Source organism: Oncorhynchus gorbuscha, linkage group LG26, assembly GCF_021184085.1.
Source record: "Oncorhynchus gorbuscha isolate QuinsamMale2020 ecotype Even-year linkage group LG26, OgorEven_v1.0, whole genome shotgun sequence".
Lineage (NCBI taxonomy): Eukaryota > Metazoa > Chordata > Actinopteri > Salmoniformes > Salmonidae > Oncorhynchus > Oncorhynchus gorbuscha.
In genome coordinates this window covers 37626941-37641666 of record NC_060198.1, presented here as the reverse complement: position 1 = coordinate 37641666, position 14726 = coordinate 37626941, and the positions used below count along the sequence as shown (strand labels likewise).

The 14726-nt window shown below is 44.2% G+C and overlaps 1 protein-coding gene across 7 annotated transcripts in view; it reads left to right on the top strand.

Moving 5' to 3' along the window:
- The window catches only part of LOC124015703 (matrix-remodeling-associated protein 7-like), a 28462-nt gene that overhangs the window by 7766 nt on the left and 5970 nt on the right, over nucleotides 1–14726 (top strand). For 3 of the 7 annotated variants that reach the window (XM_046331109.1, XM_046331108.1, XM_046331107.1), the window contains exons 2-4: nucleotides 6111–6372; nucleotides 8774–8858; nucleotides 10877–10951. In XM_046331109.1, coding sequence (XP_046187065.1) covers nucleotides 6111–6372; nucleotides 8774–8858; nucleotides 10877–10910 — 381 coding nt within the window. In that variant the 3' untranslated portion in view covers nucleotides 10911–10951. The remainder of the gene's footprint in view (nucleotides 1–6110; nucleotides 6373–8773; nucleotides 8859–10876; nucleotides 10952–14726) is intronic. The other 4 variants (XM_046331106.1, XM_046331112.1, XM_046331111.1 and 1 more) reach the window with 2 other exon arrangements.

Below are 14726 nucleotides of genomic sequence, written 5' to 3'. Positions count from 1 at the left end.
GGTACTGGTACTCCCTGTATATAGCCATGTTATTACCTCATACCTCTGCACATGGACTCGGTACTGGTACTCCCTGTATATAGCCATGTTATTACCTCATACCACTGCACATGGACTCGGTACTGGTACTCCCTGTATATAGCCATGTTATTACCTCATACCTCTGCACATGGACTCGGTACTGGTACTCCCTGTATATAGCCATGTTATTACCTCATACCACTGCACATGGACTCGGTACTGGTACTCCCTGTATATAGCCATGTTATTAACTCATACCACTGCACATGGACTCGGTACTGGTACTCCCTGTATATAACCATGTTATTACATCATACCTCTGCACATGGACTCGGTACTGGTACTCCCTGTATATAACCATGTTATTACATCATACCTCTGCACATGGACTCGGTACTGGTACTCCCTGTATATAACCATGTTATTACCTCATACCACTGCACATGGACTCGGTACTGGTACTCCCTGTATATAACCATGTTATTAACTCATACCACTGCACATGGACTCGATACTGGTACTCCCTGTATATAACCATGTTATTACATCATACCACTGCACATGGACTTGGTACTGGTACTCCCTGGATATAGGCATGTTATTACCTCATACCTCTGCACATGGACTCGGTACTGGTACTCCCTGTATATAGGCATGTTATTACCTCATACCTCTGCACATGGACTCGGTACTGGTACTCCCTGTATATAGCCATGTTATTACCTCATACCTCTGCACATGGACTCGGTACTGGTACTCCCTGTATATAGCCATGTTATGACCTCATACCACTGCATATTGACTCGGTACTGGTACTCCCTGTATATAACCATGTTATTGTTACTCATTATTGTTATCAACTGTGTATTTATTCCTTGTCACTATTTATTCCTTGTCACTATTTATTCCTTGCATCACTATTTCTAAGTAAGCATTTCACTGATAGTCTACACCTGTTGTTTGCGAAGCATGTGACAAATACAATTTGATTTGATGTGCTCATGCTGTGAGGTCATGGCCCATAAATGCGAAGAAAAAAAGGTTCTACCAGGAACCAAAAAGGGTTCTCCTATGGAGACAGCCGAAGAACCCTTTTGGAACCCTTTTTACTAAGAGTGTACTGACCCAAAATGGCTGAGTGCATGTCAGTGAATGCCACATTTACAGAATGAAGTCAGAGGTCAATGTCACTGTATGAGCTGAGTGAGGGGTTAATTGGACAGGCAGTTGTTAACAGGGCCCTCTACAAGCCATCCTAAAGCTCTTGGCCTACGTTTGGTGTCTGGGTGGTACAGACACCATTAGAAAAATGAAAGTTACTTGAGGAGCCTGAGATGATGACCGATGCAGAATGGAATAATGACCTCATACACTTCTACTAGAGAGAGTTCTCTGGCCAAATTAGGAGATGTAAAAAGGGAGTATTGGTGATGATGTTGAATCTTAGACTTACAAAAAAGAAAAGCTCTGACGAAGGCCGTGAGGCCAATACGTAAGCTTATTAAATATCAGCGATATTATCAAGAGCAGTGTGCAGTTTCCTTTTCCCTTCATCTTGTTCAATTGTTGCCATGCACCTGCAAATTAGATTGCTCAGATGTGCGAGTGCCTTTTGAATTTTGAATCTTAGACTTAAAAAATTTGAGCAATGCATCATCTCATTCTAAAGCAGTGGTATTCAAGGTCAGGGGAACCTCAATGGGGTTTTTGAGGAAATGTATTTATTGGTTTATTTTCATTTTGATAAGAGATCAAAATGCAATGAATGGAAGTGTATTTGTTGATATAAAATATACATTTAACGATTTTAAGATTGTCTCATTAGATTTGGGGTAGGGTGGGGTCGCAAGAAATTCTGGCAAAAATGGTCCTGAAAAGATTTGAATACCTGTAACGGCGTTCGTCTGTTGAATCAAGAGAGTCGGACCGAAATGCAGCGTGTAGGTTACTCATGACTTTAATTAAATTAATTGCTGTACATTAAATAACTGAATACTAAATACAAAAACAACAGAATGGAACGTGAAACTAATTACAGCCTATCTGGTGACTACAACACAGAGACAGGAACAAACACCCACGAAATACAAAGCGAAACTCAGGCTGCCTAAATACGGTTCCCAATCAGAGACAAAGATAAGCACCTGACTCTAATTGAGAATCTCCTCAGGCAGCCAAGCCTATACCACACCCCTAATCAGCCGCGATCCCAAATAATACAAACCCCAATACGAAACACAACATATAAACCCATGTCACACCCTGGCCTACCCAAACATATAACAAAAACAAAAAATACAATGACAAAGGCGTGACAAAACCCCCCCCAAGGTGCGTACTCCCGGACGCACCTCAAGAGCATAGGGAGGGTCCGGGTGGGCGTCTGTCCATGGTGGCGGTTCTTGCTCGGGACGTGGACCCCACTCCATAAATGTCCTAGTTCCTCCCCTTCGCGTCCTGGGATAATCCACCCTCTCCGCCGACCATGGCCTAATAGTCCTCACCCAGATCCCCACATAACTGAGGAGCAGTTCGTGACAGAGGGGCAGCTCGGGACAGAGGGGCAGCTCAGGACAGAGGGGCATCTCAGGACAGAGGGGCATCTCGGGACAGAGGGGCAGCTCGGGACAGAGGGGCAGCTCGGGACAGAGGGGCAGCTCGGGACAGAGGAGCAGCTCGGGACAGAGGGGAAGCCCAGTACTGAGGGGAAGCCCAGTACTGAGAGGAAGCCCAGTACTGAGAGGAAGCCCAGTACTGAGAGGAAGCTCAGGCAGGTAGTAGGCTCCGGTAAATCCTGACTGGCTGGCGGAACTGGAAGATTCAGGTTGACAAGCAGATCTGGAAGAGACTGGTTGTCTGGCAGATCTGGAAGAGACTGGTTGTTTGGCAGATCTGGAAGAGACTGGTTGTCTGGCAGATCTGGAAGAGACTGGTTGTCTGGCAGATCTGGAAGAGACTGGTTGTCTGGCAGATCTGGAAGAGACTGGTTGTCTGGCAGATCTGGAAGAGACTGGTTGTCTGGCGGCGCTGGGCAGACTGGGAGCACTGGCGGCGCTGGGCAGACTGGGAGCACTGGCGGCGCTGGGCAGACTGGGAGCACTGGCGGCGCTGGGCAGACTGGAGACTCCGGCAGCGCAGGAGAGGAGAAAGGCTCTGGCTGCGCTAAACAGGCGGGAGACTCCGACAGTGCAGGAGAGGAGAAAAGCGCTGGCTGCGCTGAACAGGCGAGGCGCACTGGAGGCCTGGTGCTGGAACTGGTGGTACTGGATCGAGGACATGCACAGGAAGCCTGGTGCGGGGAGCTGCTACCGGAGGACTGGTGTGTAGAGGTGGCTCTGGATAGACCGGACCGTGCAGGCACACTGGAGCTCTTGAGCATCGAGCCTGCCCAAGCTTACCTGGCTCGATGCCCACTCTAGCCCGGCCAATAGGAAAGGGCTGGTATGTGCCGCACCGGGCTATGCTCCCGCACTGAAAACACAGTGCGCTCCATAGCATAACACAGTGCCTGCCCGGTCTCTCTAGCCCAACGGTGAGCACAGGGAGTTTGCGCAGGTCTCCTACCTGGCATAAACATACTCCCTTTTCCGCCCCCCCCCCCCAATAATTTTTTTGGGCTGCTTTTCAGGTTTCCTTGCCAACCGTGTTCCCTCGTATCGTCGGCTCCTATCTCTGGCTGCCTCTGCTCTCCTTAGTGCCTCCACCTGTTCCCATGGGAGGCGATCTCTTCCGGCCAATATCTCCTCCCAAGTGTAACAACCTTTACCATCCAACACGTCTTCCCATGTCCATTCTCCGAATAATTCGTCCTCCTTTTGCTGCTCCAGCTGTCTACGTCGTTGCCAGTTTACACGCTGCTCGGTCCGTGAGAGGTGGGTGTTTCTGTAACGGTGTTCGTCTGTTTGAAAGAAGAGAGTCGGACCGAAATGCAGCGTGTAGGTTACTCATGACTTTAATGAAATTAATCGCGGTACATGAAATAACTGAATACTAAATACAAAAACAACAGAACGGAACGTGAAACTAATTACAGCCTATCTGGTGACTACAACACAGAGACAGGAACAAACACCCACGAAATACAAAGCGAAACTCAGGCTGCCTAAATACGGTTCCCAATCAGAGACAAAGATAAGCACCTGACTCTAATTGAGAATCGCCTCAGGCAGCCAAGCCTATACCACACCCCTAATCAGCCGCGATCCCAAATAATACAAACCCCAATACGAAACACAACATATAAACCCATGTCACACCCTGGCCTACCCAAACATATAACAAAAACACAAAATACAATGACCAAGGCGTGACAATACCATTGCTCTAAAGGGATTCTATAGACCTACATTCAGCCCTTTTATGACCCTGAATAAGATAGCTTTTGTGAATGTGTGGGTTGGGTCCTATGCATGGAGTATTTTGGTGTTTAATAGCTGAGGAATTCAGTGGCAGAGGGTAAGAGGCTTTTGGTGGGTAGGTCTGCTAAATGGATTCCATTCCATTGGTTGGGTGTGAGTAATCTAAAGAGGACTGCTCAGGGATTAGGCTATGAGACACAGTTGGGCCTGGTAGAATCCATCCCCCTGGCCTGCTCTGTCTACTACCATTTGTTACTGTGGTGGGTTAGTCGACATGTCCATTGTCATAAAGTCTGCTCCAAGAGGAGGGGGAGGGTTGTGACACAGGTGGTCGTGAGCTTCCTCTGCTAAATTTAATATATACATTAAAGTCATGTGGCCAATTTATTTAGACACAGATATGAACAACCACAGGCAGAAATGTCAACAAAACATTTAATATTTTGATTAAATCACCTTCAGCCTCTTTCCTTCACTTTGTCACTTTGGTCTTCTACATTTGGAGAATTTAAAACTACTTTAGAGCTGGACTTTACTGTAAATGAGCACCCTACTTATACTCTTAGTTCTAGGCTTTAGCCATTGTTACTCTGATCAGAGATGACAGGAGGCCTCTGGCAGCGCGTCAAGCCCTGAGCCCACTGTGTCCCCATATGTGACCTCTCTATCTCTCTGTGTCTGCACCGTGAGATTAGTTCTCCCATGTATCAGACACCATTGCATTAAAATATATTTTTGGTGAGTTGTGTGTGCATGTGTATGTGTGAGTTCCTGCGAATCCAGTTCTGTCAGGGCTAGGGAACGGTCTGGAGAGGGAGGGGTGGAGATGGATTTAAGGGGGGTTTATTTGTGCCTGTGTCATTGGCAGGCGGCATACAGAGAGGACAAAGCCACTAAACAAGAACCTGAGAGAGAGCTGCAAATGACAGCTGCCACTCATAGAAGAACCATGACAATGGGTCAAGAGGTTATCACGTCCACAGGGCTCAGCAGTTGAGTCAGCAATTTGTTGAGGTTTGCACAAAATATGCAGGGTTTACATTTCAGCATGCGAAGGATGATATTCTGGGTTATGTCCCTCCAGCACCAATTTAAGAGCAGAAAAAAGCCTTTTCTAATTTTCATAGAATGTGGGAAGCGATACCGTTTAAGAATATGGCTATATTTCCCCACCATAGACCTACTCCTTATAGACTGGGGCAATTTGGATACTATGGGGGTGTCCTATTGCTGTCTTTAGTGACAATTTGACAGACACTCACTCTGTATTTTTCCATGAGTTCTGTTCAGTGGTTCTATTCTTGGCAGTTTCCCAAAGTCAGTACTGATTGAGCTGATGAGTTCTCATATACAATCACTGGGCTCAGTCATCTCTGTCTTATATTCCCCAGGAGGCTATGCATGACTAACAACACTCATCAGTTCTTATTGTTATTACCGTGAGCAGTTGGTTCCACTAATGTAATTGTCTCAGGTACTATAGAAACAAGTCTAGCCTAAAGCTCTGCTATATTTAGAACCTAGGACTGCTAGGTTGGGAATACAACACAATTCCCTATTAACCTCCATTAGCCGCTACACTGACCATTGAAGGCCATTGGAAAACAAAGTCATGTTCGTGGTCAGATTTTTTGTTTGCTCAATAGTTCAATATTAATCACAATTCCATTGTTTTAAACAGCATTTCAGGTGTACAGTTGATTATATCTGTTATACACTTTGTCCCTGCAGGCCGTGCCAGAGCCCGTGCCAGAGTCCGTGGTTGAGCCAGAACCCGTGCCTGAGCCCATCCCTGAGCCAGAGCCCATCCCAGTCGTTGTTGAGGAGCCCATCCTTGAGCTCATCGCCGAACTTGAACCTGTATCTGTGGTGAAAGAGGTCCCCATCAGAGAGCCCACCCCTGAGCCAGCAAGGGAACCCAACCCTAAGCCAGCGAGGGAACCCACCCCTGAGCCCATCTTCATGCCAGAGCCAGAGGACCTTGAGAGCAACGGTAGTATGTTTTAATTGTTTTTTGGCGTCAGCTAATTGTCAGCTGTGGGTACGGTCAGTCGTCCGAAAGCAGATCAAGTTTGACTCCCTGAATGGATTGACTTTAGCAATGACTAACTGCATCAAACCAACCTCAAAGGGCCCTAATGCATTAGCCAGCATTAACTGGATGCACATCACTGCATACCCAGCAAATCCTCATTTAAACTGGATCTGGGGTGGCTAGCAGATACACTGGCTTGTATATATGCCGTGGGGGTATATCCTCCACTTGAGACTTGCCCTCCTTTCACTGGAACTGAGTCGTGCATTCAAACCAGCCACCATTTTGTCTTTCAGTCAGGTCTTTTCTGATCCCTCAAGGCCCCAGGTCTCCATTGAGGCAGGTCTCATTGTGCCAGATTCCAGTAAGTGTTTCCAGGTGAGAGGTCAGGCCACCCTGGAATACTGTACAATACAACCACACAGAGCCACACAAACACAAGAGCTTTGTGCCTACATGGCCTTTTATACTGTCACGTATATATCTGACTAGGCTTCGGTTGGACGCCTCCTTTTGTTACAAATTATTTGTAGACTGCAAATTGACCGCAAAAGGCCCAAACAAATACTGTATCATATTTGACTAAAACATAATAACATAGTATACGATTACATAACTGTAAATCTCTCTATTATGTGTGGCAATACTTTTGCACAGATTCTCAAAATTAAAATAACTTGGAACTGATTTGCTGTTGTTTTTACAGTTTTGTAAGTCCAACAATAAAAAATTAAATATACAGTACATGTTTTTATTTTTTTGCTCAAAAAACTTGGGTGGCCAAATAAAATCACCTGTGTGACAAATTTGACCAGAGGGCCACCAGTTGGGGAACCCTGCCTTACAGTATATCCTCACTGAATAGCATACTGGCCACTGCTGGTGGTAGCGGGCAATCATCACTGTATGTGTGTGCAGGGGAGAACTCCATTCCAGGACAAAACATATAGTAAAGCTGTCTTTTTGCATGTTGAGATGGTGAAGGGGAAAAACGTGGACTTTAAAGCCAAATTTGATCTCATGTCTCCACCTCACCAACAGTTAACTGTTGATTGACAGTGAAACATGAGTTTCATTAAGTGACATGGATGGATGATCGCTGTAGGGGAGTTTGGTTTTTAGAACAAACTGATTAGCAAGGAATGTACATTGATTATACCAAACATTAGGAACACCTTCCTAATATTGATTTGCACCCCCCCCATCTTTTGCTTTCAGAACAGCCTCTATTCGTCAGGGCATTGACTCTAACAAGGTGCCGAAAGCATTCCACAGGAATGCTGGCCCATGTTGACTCCAATGCTTCCCACAGTTGTGTCCAGTTGACTGGATGTCCTTTGGGTGGTGGACCATTCTTGATACACACAGGAAACTGTTGAGTGTGAAAAACCCAGCAGTGTTGCAGTTCTTGACACTGTCAAACCGGTGTGCCTGGCACCTGCTACCATACCCCGTTCAAAGGCACTAACATTTTTTGTCTTGCCCATTCACCCTCTGAATGACACACATACACAATCAATGTCGTAATTGTCTCAAGGCTTAAAAATCCTTCTTTAACCTGTCCCCCCCCTTCACCTACATGGATTGAAGTGGATTTAAGATGTGACGTCAATAAGGGATCCCATCTGGATTCACCTGGTCAGTCTATGTCATGGAAAGAGCAGGCCTTCTTAATGTTTTCTATACAGAAAATGAACACTAGTTCACCGTAATGCAGTTCCATGGAGCTACAAATATGTAAGGTCTTAACTCTCGTCATTCTATGATCATGTTTAAGATCTCTATGTTGCCTTTCAGGTGTTACATGAAACACCACATTACATCTAATTATTGAGCTTGTATCTTATCGGTAGAATGGACTCCTGGGAAAAAACTGATCAGTGTCTCTTTCACTATCAGACCTGTCTATGGGATATGGCCTGGTTTGTACCTCTATCTGTATCAGTAAAGTGTATTCCTCTAAATAAGAGACAAACTGGCTCACTAAGACATGGGACTGTTGGGGTCGGGTTCCACCGATAGCACAGGGTTGTGTGTACTGTAAATTGAATCAGTGACGTTGGCACACATAAAAGTGAATCAGCCACCTGACTCTGAATTTAATTACAGCCACCTGGTCACTCTTGGCTCTGTTTTGACTGTACTCTACTACTGCGTGTCCTTCCTGTAATCCTGATATACTGTAGCAACAGGACTGTAACTAACAGCCACAGAGGTCCCAGAGGACTTAGAAATCCTTCAAACGTTTATCTGTGTGTGTGCGTTCGTGTGAACATGCACGTGTGTGTACTGTATGTATGAATGATGTGTAAGTGTGTGTTGACCATGGTCCTTCCTGTTTTCTCTGACGTGGCATCAGCTGAGGAGGTGCACTTTACCCCAGGAATGAAGATTAGCACGTTAGAGAAGATGATGACCAAGGAGGAGATGGAGGAGGAGCAGAGGTGAGTGCCCCCCTCTCTCTCCCTACTGCCCCCCTTCTCCTGGCACTGTAGCATGACTCTAGTTTAACCTATCCTCCTACTGCACGCCAATACAACCACCTTCTCCCTCTTCCTCCCTCCCCTATCCTGTTCTTGTGTGTTGACCTGGCATTTAGGTGCTATGACAACATCTATGACAACATCTATGACAACATTTACCCTGCAGATCAGAGGGGGTTGGTCACAGAGTGGACAGTTAAACCAATAACCCACCAAAGCAGTGAGGAACTTTCCAGACTTTGTACCTGTAGCTACTAACTCCCTCAAAAGAAATGTAGACTTGAGACATCCCACTGGCCACAGTGTAACGATCTTCTTCATCTGAGGAACAGGAATAGGAAGGATCCAATATGCAGTGTGGTACGTGTCCATGTTACATTTATTACAACTGAACACAAAATAACAAACGTGAAACAAAGAAAATCGAAGCAGTTCTGTATGGTGAAAGCACAGACACAGAAAACAACTACCCACTAACCATAGTGGGAAAACAGGCTGCCTAAGTATGGTTCTCAATCAGAGACAACGATTGACAGCTGCCTCTGATTGGGAACCATACCAGGCCAAACACATAGAACTATAACACATAGAACAAAAACATAGAATGCCCACCCCAACTAACGCCCTGGCCAAACTAAAATAGAGACATAACAAAGGAACTAAGGTCAGGATGTGACACACAGACGTCAATTCATCTATTCCACATTGGTTCAACGTAATTTCATTGAAATGACGTGGAAACAATGTTGATTCAACCAGTGTTTGTGGTGGGATGTTCTGTATCTGTATAGGTCACCAGATTGTATAATAAGATTAGTAAACTTCACTGAAGAGGGAATTGAGGGTCACTTAAGGAAGGAGACAAAAACAACAACAAAGACTGGTTGTTTTGAAGCCTAAAGGTTACTGTTAGTTTGTAATGCTAAACATCATCCTACAGACTGTGGTGAGCTTGTGGTGGGAGGCTGGCATAGGGAGCGAACAGCCTCTCTCTCTCTCTCTCTCTCTCTCTCACATCCTAGGGCTTGAACTTGCATAAGCGGAGGGAGGGAGGCCTTATGTGATGTAACCCCTCAGGATGCCTCCTATCTTTTGCTTTAGCCAGTCCTGTTCTCTGCTAGTGGAGTGGTGCAGTGAGCCTGGGGCCCAATGCTTGCTGGGGGTTGGAATGACTTAGTGAGCGAGCGTGCAGGGGGCGGATGTGGACTCTGTTTAGGGGTGTGACAACAAGGCAATAACATGGATTAATTGCACCACTTACCGCTTTTTTTTTTTGGTGGGGGTGGGTTCCCAGTTTCTATAGCGAGGGGAGTGGATGTCTTAAACACCATGTGATTGGTGGCTTGTGCCTTCTAACACAGGAATTTAATCAAGGTCCTAAAATATCTGCCAAGCTTGGCTCTGTTGGTTTGTTATGTTCCCATGGAGTTGTGAGCTGCGGAAGAAGGAGGAGGACGGGAGGAAAGGCATGTGGGCCCTGAGTTTCAGGAATGTTTTTCTTTGTCTTTTTTTGGGGAGTATGCTTCCACCCTTGTTTGAAACCTGAGCAGTGGCTCATGGTTTTAAATGACCAACGATATATTAATAAATCTTTATACGATTAACTATAGTCCCATTCCAGCCCCAAACCCAGCTATATGTTACTAAATCCCTGTGCCTTGTACCCTGTGCAGTTCACTTATGTGTTTACACACAAGAGCACAGCATGTACTTGCTCACCACACCAACCGTTGGGTCTGAATTAAACTCAACCACAACTTTGGCCTAAACTTGATTTCATAAAGCTCATTGCGATGCTTTCCTTTTGGCACTAGGTTTTATGTGGAAAAGATGTAAGCATGTGAAACCTATTTGCATTGCCATAAGTGCCAAAGTTGGGGACGAAGCTGTGGTTAAGTTGTCTGTTTTCAAGCTGTGGAATTGTGTAGAGTTCTCTGCTGATGTACATAACAGCTTTCACCCTGCCTTTATCTTTTCAGGATAGAGCTCACACCTGACTTTACCTCTCTATAAGCAACATCGACAAGCACACTGTGAGTTAGGAAGGATTATGGGTAAGGTATCATTAAACTTTAACCCCCCCCAGAGCCTCTTATCCTCTCCCAAGTCTCAAAAATACCACCTCACCTCCCTCTCCTTGCTCCCCTCACCCACTACCCAGGGTGTGACACACTGTGTGACTGGCACTACATCACTGGTGAAGGGCAGAGCCATATACAGTACATATGTACAGTGCCTTTGGAAAGTATTCAGACCCCTTGACTTTTTCCACAATTTATTACATTACAGCCTTATTCTAAAATGGATAAAATAAATAAAAATACAATCTACACACAATACCCCATAATGACAAAGCGAAAACCGTTTTTTAAATTTTGTTGCCAATATATAAAAAAACAAACAGCAAGACCTTATTTACGTAAGTATTCAGACCCTTTGCTATGAGACTCAAAATTAAGCTCAGGTGCATCCTGTTTCCCTTGATCATCCTTGAGAAGTTTCTACAACTTGATGGGAGTCCACCTCTGGTAAATCCAATTGATTGGACATGATTTGCAAAGGCACACACCTGTCTATATAAGGTCCCACAGTTGACAGCGCATGTCAGAGCAACAACCAAGCCATGAGGTCGAAGGAATTGTCCGTAGAGCTCCGAGACAGGATTGTGTCAAGACACAGATCTGGGAAAGGGTAGAAATCCTTGATAAAAATCTGCTCCAGAGAGCTCAGGACCTCAGACTGGGGCGAAGGTTCACCTTCCAACAGGACAACGACCCTAAGCGCACAGCCAAGAAAACGAAGGAGTGGCTTCGGGACAAATCTCTGAATGTCCTTGAGTGGCCCAGTCAGAGCCCGGACTTGAACATGATCGAACATCTCTGGAGAGACTTGAAAATAGCTGTGTAGCGATGCTGCCCATCCAACCTGACAGAGCTTGAGAGGATCTGCAGAGAAGAATGGGAGAAACTCTCCAAATACTGGTGTGCCAAGCTTGTAGTGTCATACCCAAGAACACTCTATGCTGTAATCACTGCCAAAGGTGCTTCAACAAAAGTACTGAGTAAAGGGTCTGAATACTTATGTAAATGTCATATTTCAGTTTTGTGTTTTTTATACATTTGCAAATATAAAAAAACAAACAGTTTTTGCTTTGTCATTATGGGGTATTGTGTGTAGATTGATGGGGGGAAATTTGAGGGGGAAAAAACAATTGAATACCTTTTAGAATAAAGCTGTAACGTAACAAAATTTGGAAAAAGTCAAGGGATCTGAATACTTTCCGAAGGCACTGTATATATGACTCTGGTGAAAGCAGTGTGTATCGATGCATTCACCCATTTACCTGATTACACTAGTATGACATCACCAACAGTGTACCTTGCCACCAGGAGATTAGGCTGTAGGCTATTGTTTTTGAAGGGACCTTTTTCCCGCTGATAGGCTTCCACTGATGTGGTAGAGCACACATCTGGGTCTAATAGGGCACATTCTGGCAGAGCTTGCTTTATCCTTTCTATTTGACCCTTTCTGTTTGATCCCCGCCAACAACCACCAGAACTACAGTGCATTCGGAAAGTATTCAGACCACTTCCCCTTTTCCACATTTTGTTACGTTACAGCCATTCTAAAATGTATTAAATCATTTATTTTCCTCATCAGTCTACACACAGTACCCCATAATGACAAATCGAAAACAGTTTTTAGACATTTTAGCTAATTTATAAAAGATAAAAACAGAAATACCTTATTTACAATTTAATACATTTTAGAATAAGGCTGTGATGTAACAAAATGTGAAAAATGTTAAGCGGTCTGAATACTTTCCGAATGCACCGTACATATCTTCCCTCCCCCATCCCACCATCTACGTCCCCCCAGTCTAATATCCTGGAGCTTCAGATTCTATAAGGATACAGTTAATAGTTATCATATGCTGCTGTCTCACGGCCTTCGAAAACAAAGGGCCCTGCACTGGGACACCAATGTGGGTTATCATCAGTGCTGCAGGGGAGACCCCCCCCTATTGAGATGACATCTGTGATGAATCATTCACAAAGGCACATTCTTTACCTCTTAATGCTGGTGCCAGAGGGGAATCCATTTTGGAATTGGTTGGTGGTGCGTGGCACCTGCTAAACACATGCCTGAGAGAGAATCAGTTACTCACTTACTGCACACCCAAAATGGCTGCCATGATAGTATTAAAGAGTTTCATAATTTTGTGGTTGGGTGGGACTTTTATCAGGACCACTCTGATTTTAGGAGCCACCTGCAAAATTAGAACTAATCTTGTGCCAACAGCTGCGCTTGTACACACTCAGGGGGCCTTGCAGAGAGCAGTTTTGAAGTTGAATTATAGCTGAGCCCTGAACCTTAGACCTTTGCTGCTATACCATTGGGCCCTCTGCAGGCGATATTGAGGTAGTGAGACACTTAAATTGGAGATTTTTTCCCCTGTGTAATCTGTGTGAGCTGAAATGCTTTCACTATAATTGCATTTTATTCCACGTTGTTGAGAAAAGGTTTGAGGAACAGGGCTGGGACTTATTTTACCATGATATGTTGCCAAGTCAGAGAGTCAGACAGTTATTCAAGATTGTATATTGTATACCTAATGCACTGCCAGCTAGCTAATAGCCAGATGGTGACAGCATTTGATCAGTGTAGCCTGAAAAGGCAAGTCAGGCCACTATTTGCAAGCCATGTTTATTGTCTCTACTTGACAAATAAAGATCAACATTATTATTGCAATAAGGCTGACTTACTGGAATATAGGTATCTTCCCAACAAATGTTTTCTATTACTGTATGCCTGTCATATCTCCAATTACAACATTGTTACATCTAGAGGCAACATAGACTCAGGGGTAGACGTTACACTCTAATTAGTATGATAGTGTCCCATATTTGATTTATAAATGTCCACAATCCATTTTGTATGATATGTTACGAATTTTAATTCATATGTTATGTTACGACATTGCTAAGCTTATGGTATGTTACAAATTGCAATTTGTTGTGGCTAACGTTATCTAGACTAAAGGTTAGGGTTAAGGTTAGGTTTAGGAATTAGGTCGAAGGGTTAAGGTTAGGGTTAGGAGAAGGGTTAGCTAACATGCTAAGTAGTTGCAAAGTAGTAAATAGTTGCAAAGTTGCTAATTAGCTAAAATGCAAGAGTTGTTGCTGAGATTTGAAAACGCAACCTTTGGGTGGCTAGACATTTGCGTTATACTCCCACCCATCCACCCCGGCCAACGACCCTACTTTAGTTTTTGCCTTAACTAACCTTTTACTGCAGTGGGCTAAATCAGGGTCACACAGAATGTTTATTGGTAGTCTTAAACAAAACTTCTTTGACACCAAATTAAAAAAAAAATTATTTAACCTTTATTTATTTAACAAGGCAAGTCAGTTAAGATTCTTATTTACAATGACGGCCTACTGGGGAACAGTGGGTTAACGGCCTTGTTCAGGGCAGAACGACAGATTTTTACCTTGTCAGCTCGGGGATTTGATCAGTTACTGGCACAACACACTAACCACTAGGCTATCTGCCGCCCCAAAATATACACTTCACACACATTGTTATGGGCTTTAAAAATAAGAAACCTGTACCATGTCAGATATAGAGTTGAAATGTATAAAGTTTTGAGTTTGCATCCCAATATTGCACTTTAACTACATCACAGAATACTGAAATATATCAAAACTGTTTGACAAAGAAACACCAGATTTTCAGGTTATTCATTATGAAATTATGAAAAATATGAATAACATTCCACCCATGAGGTCACTTTTCATTTGACTGCAGGAAATGGCTACAGCATTT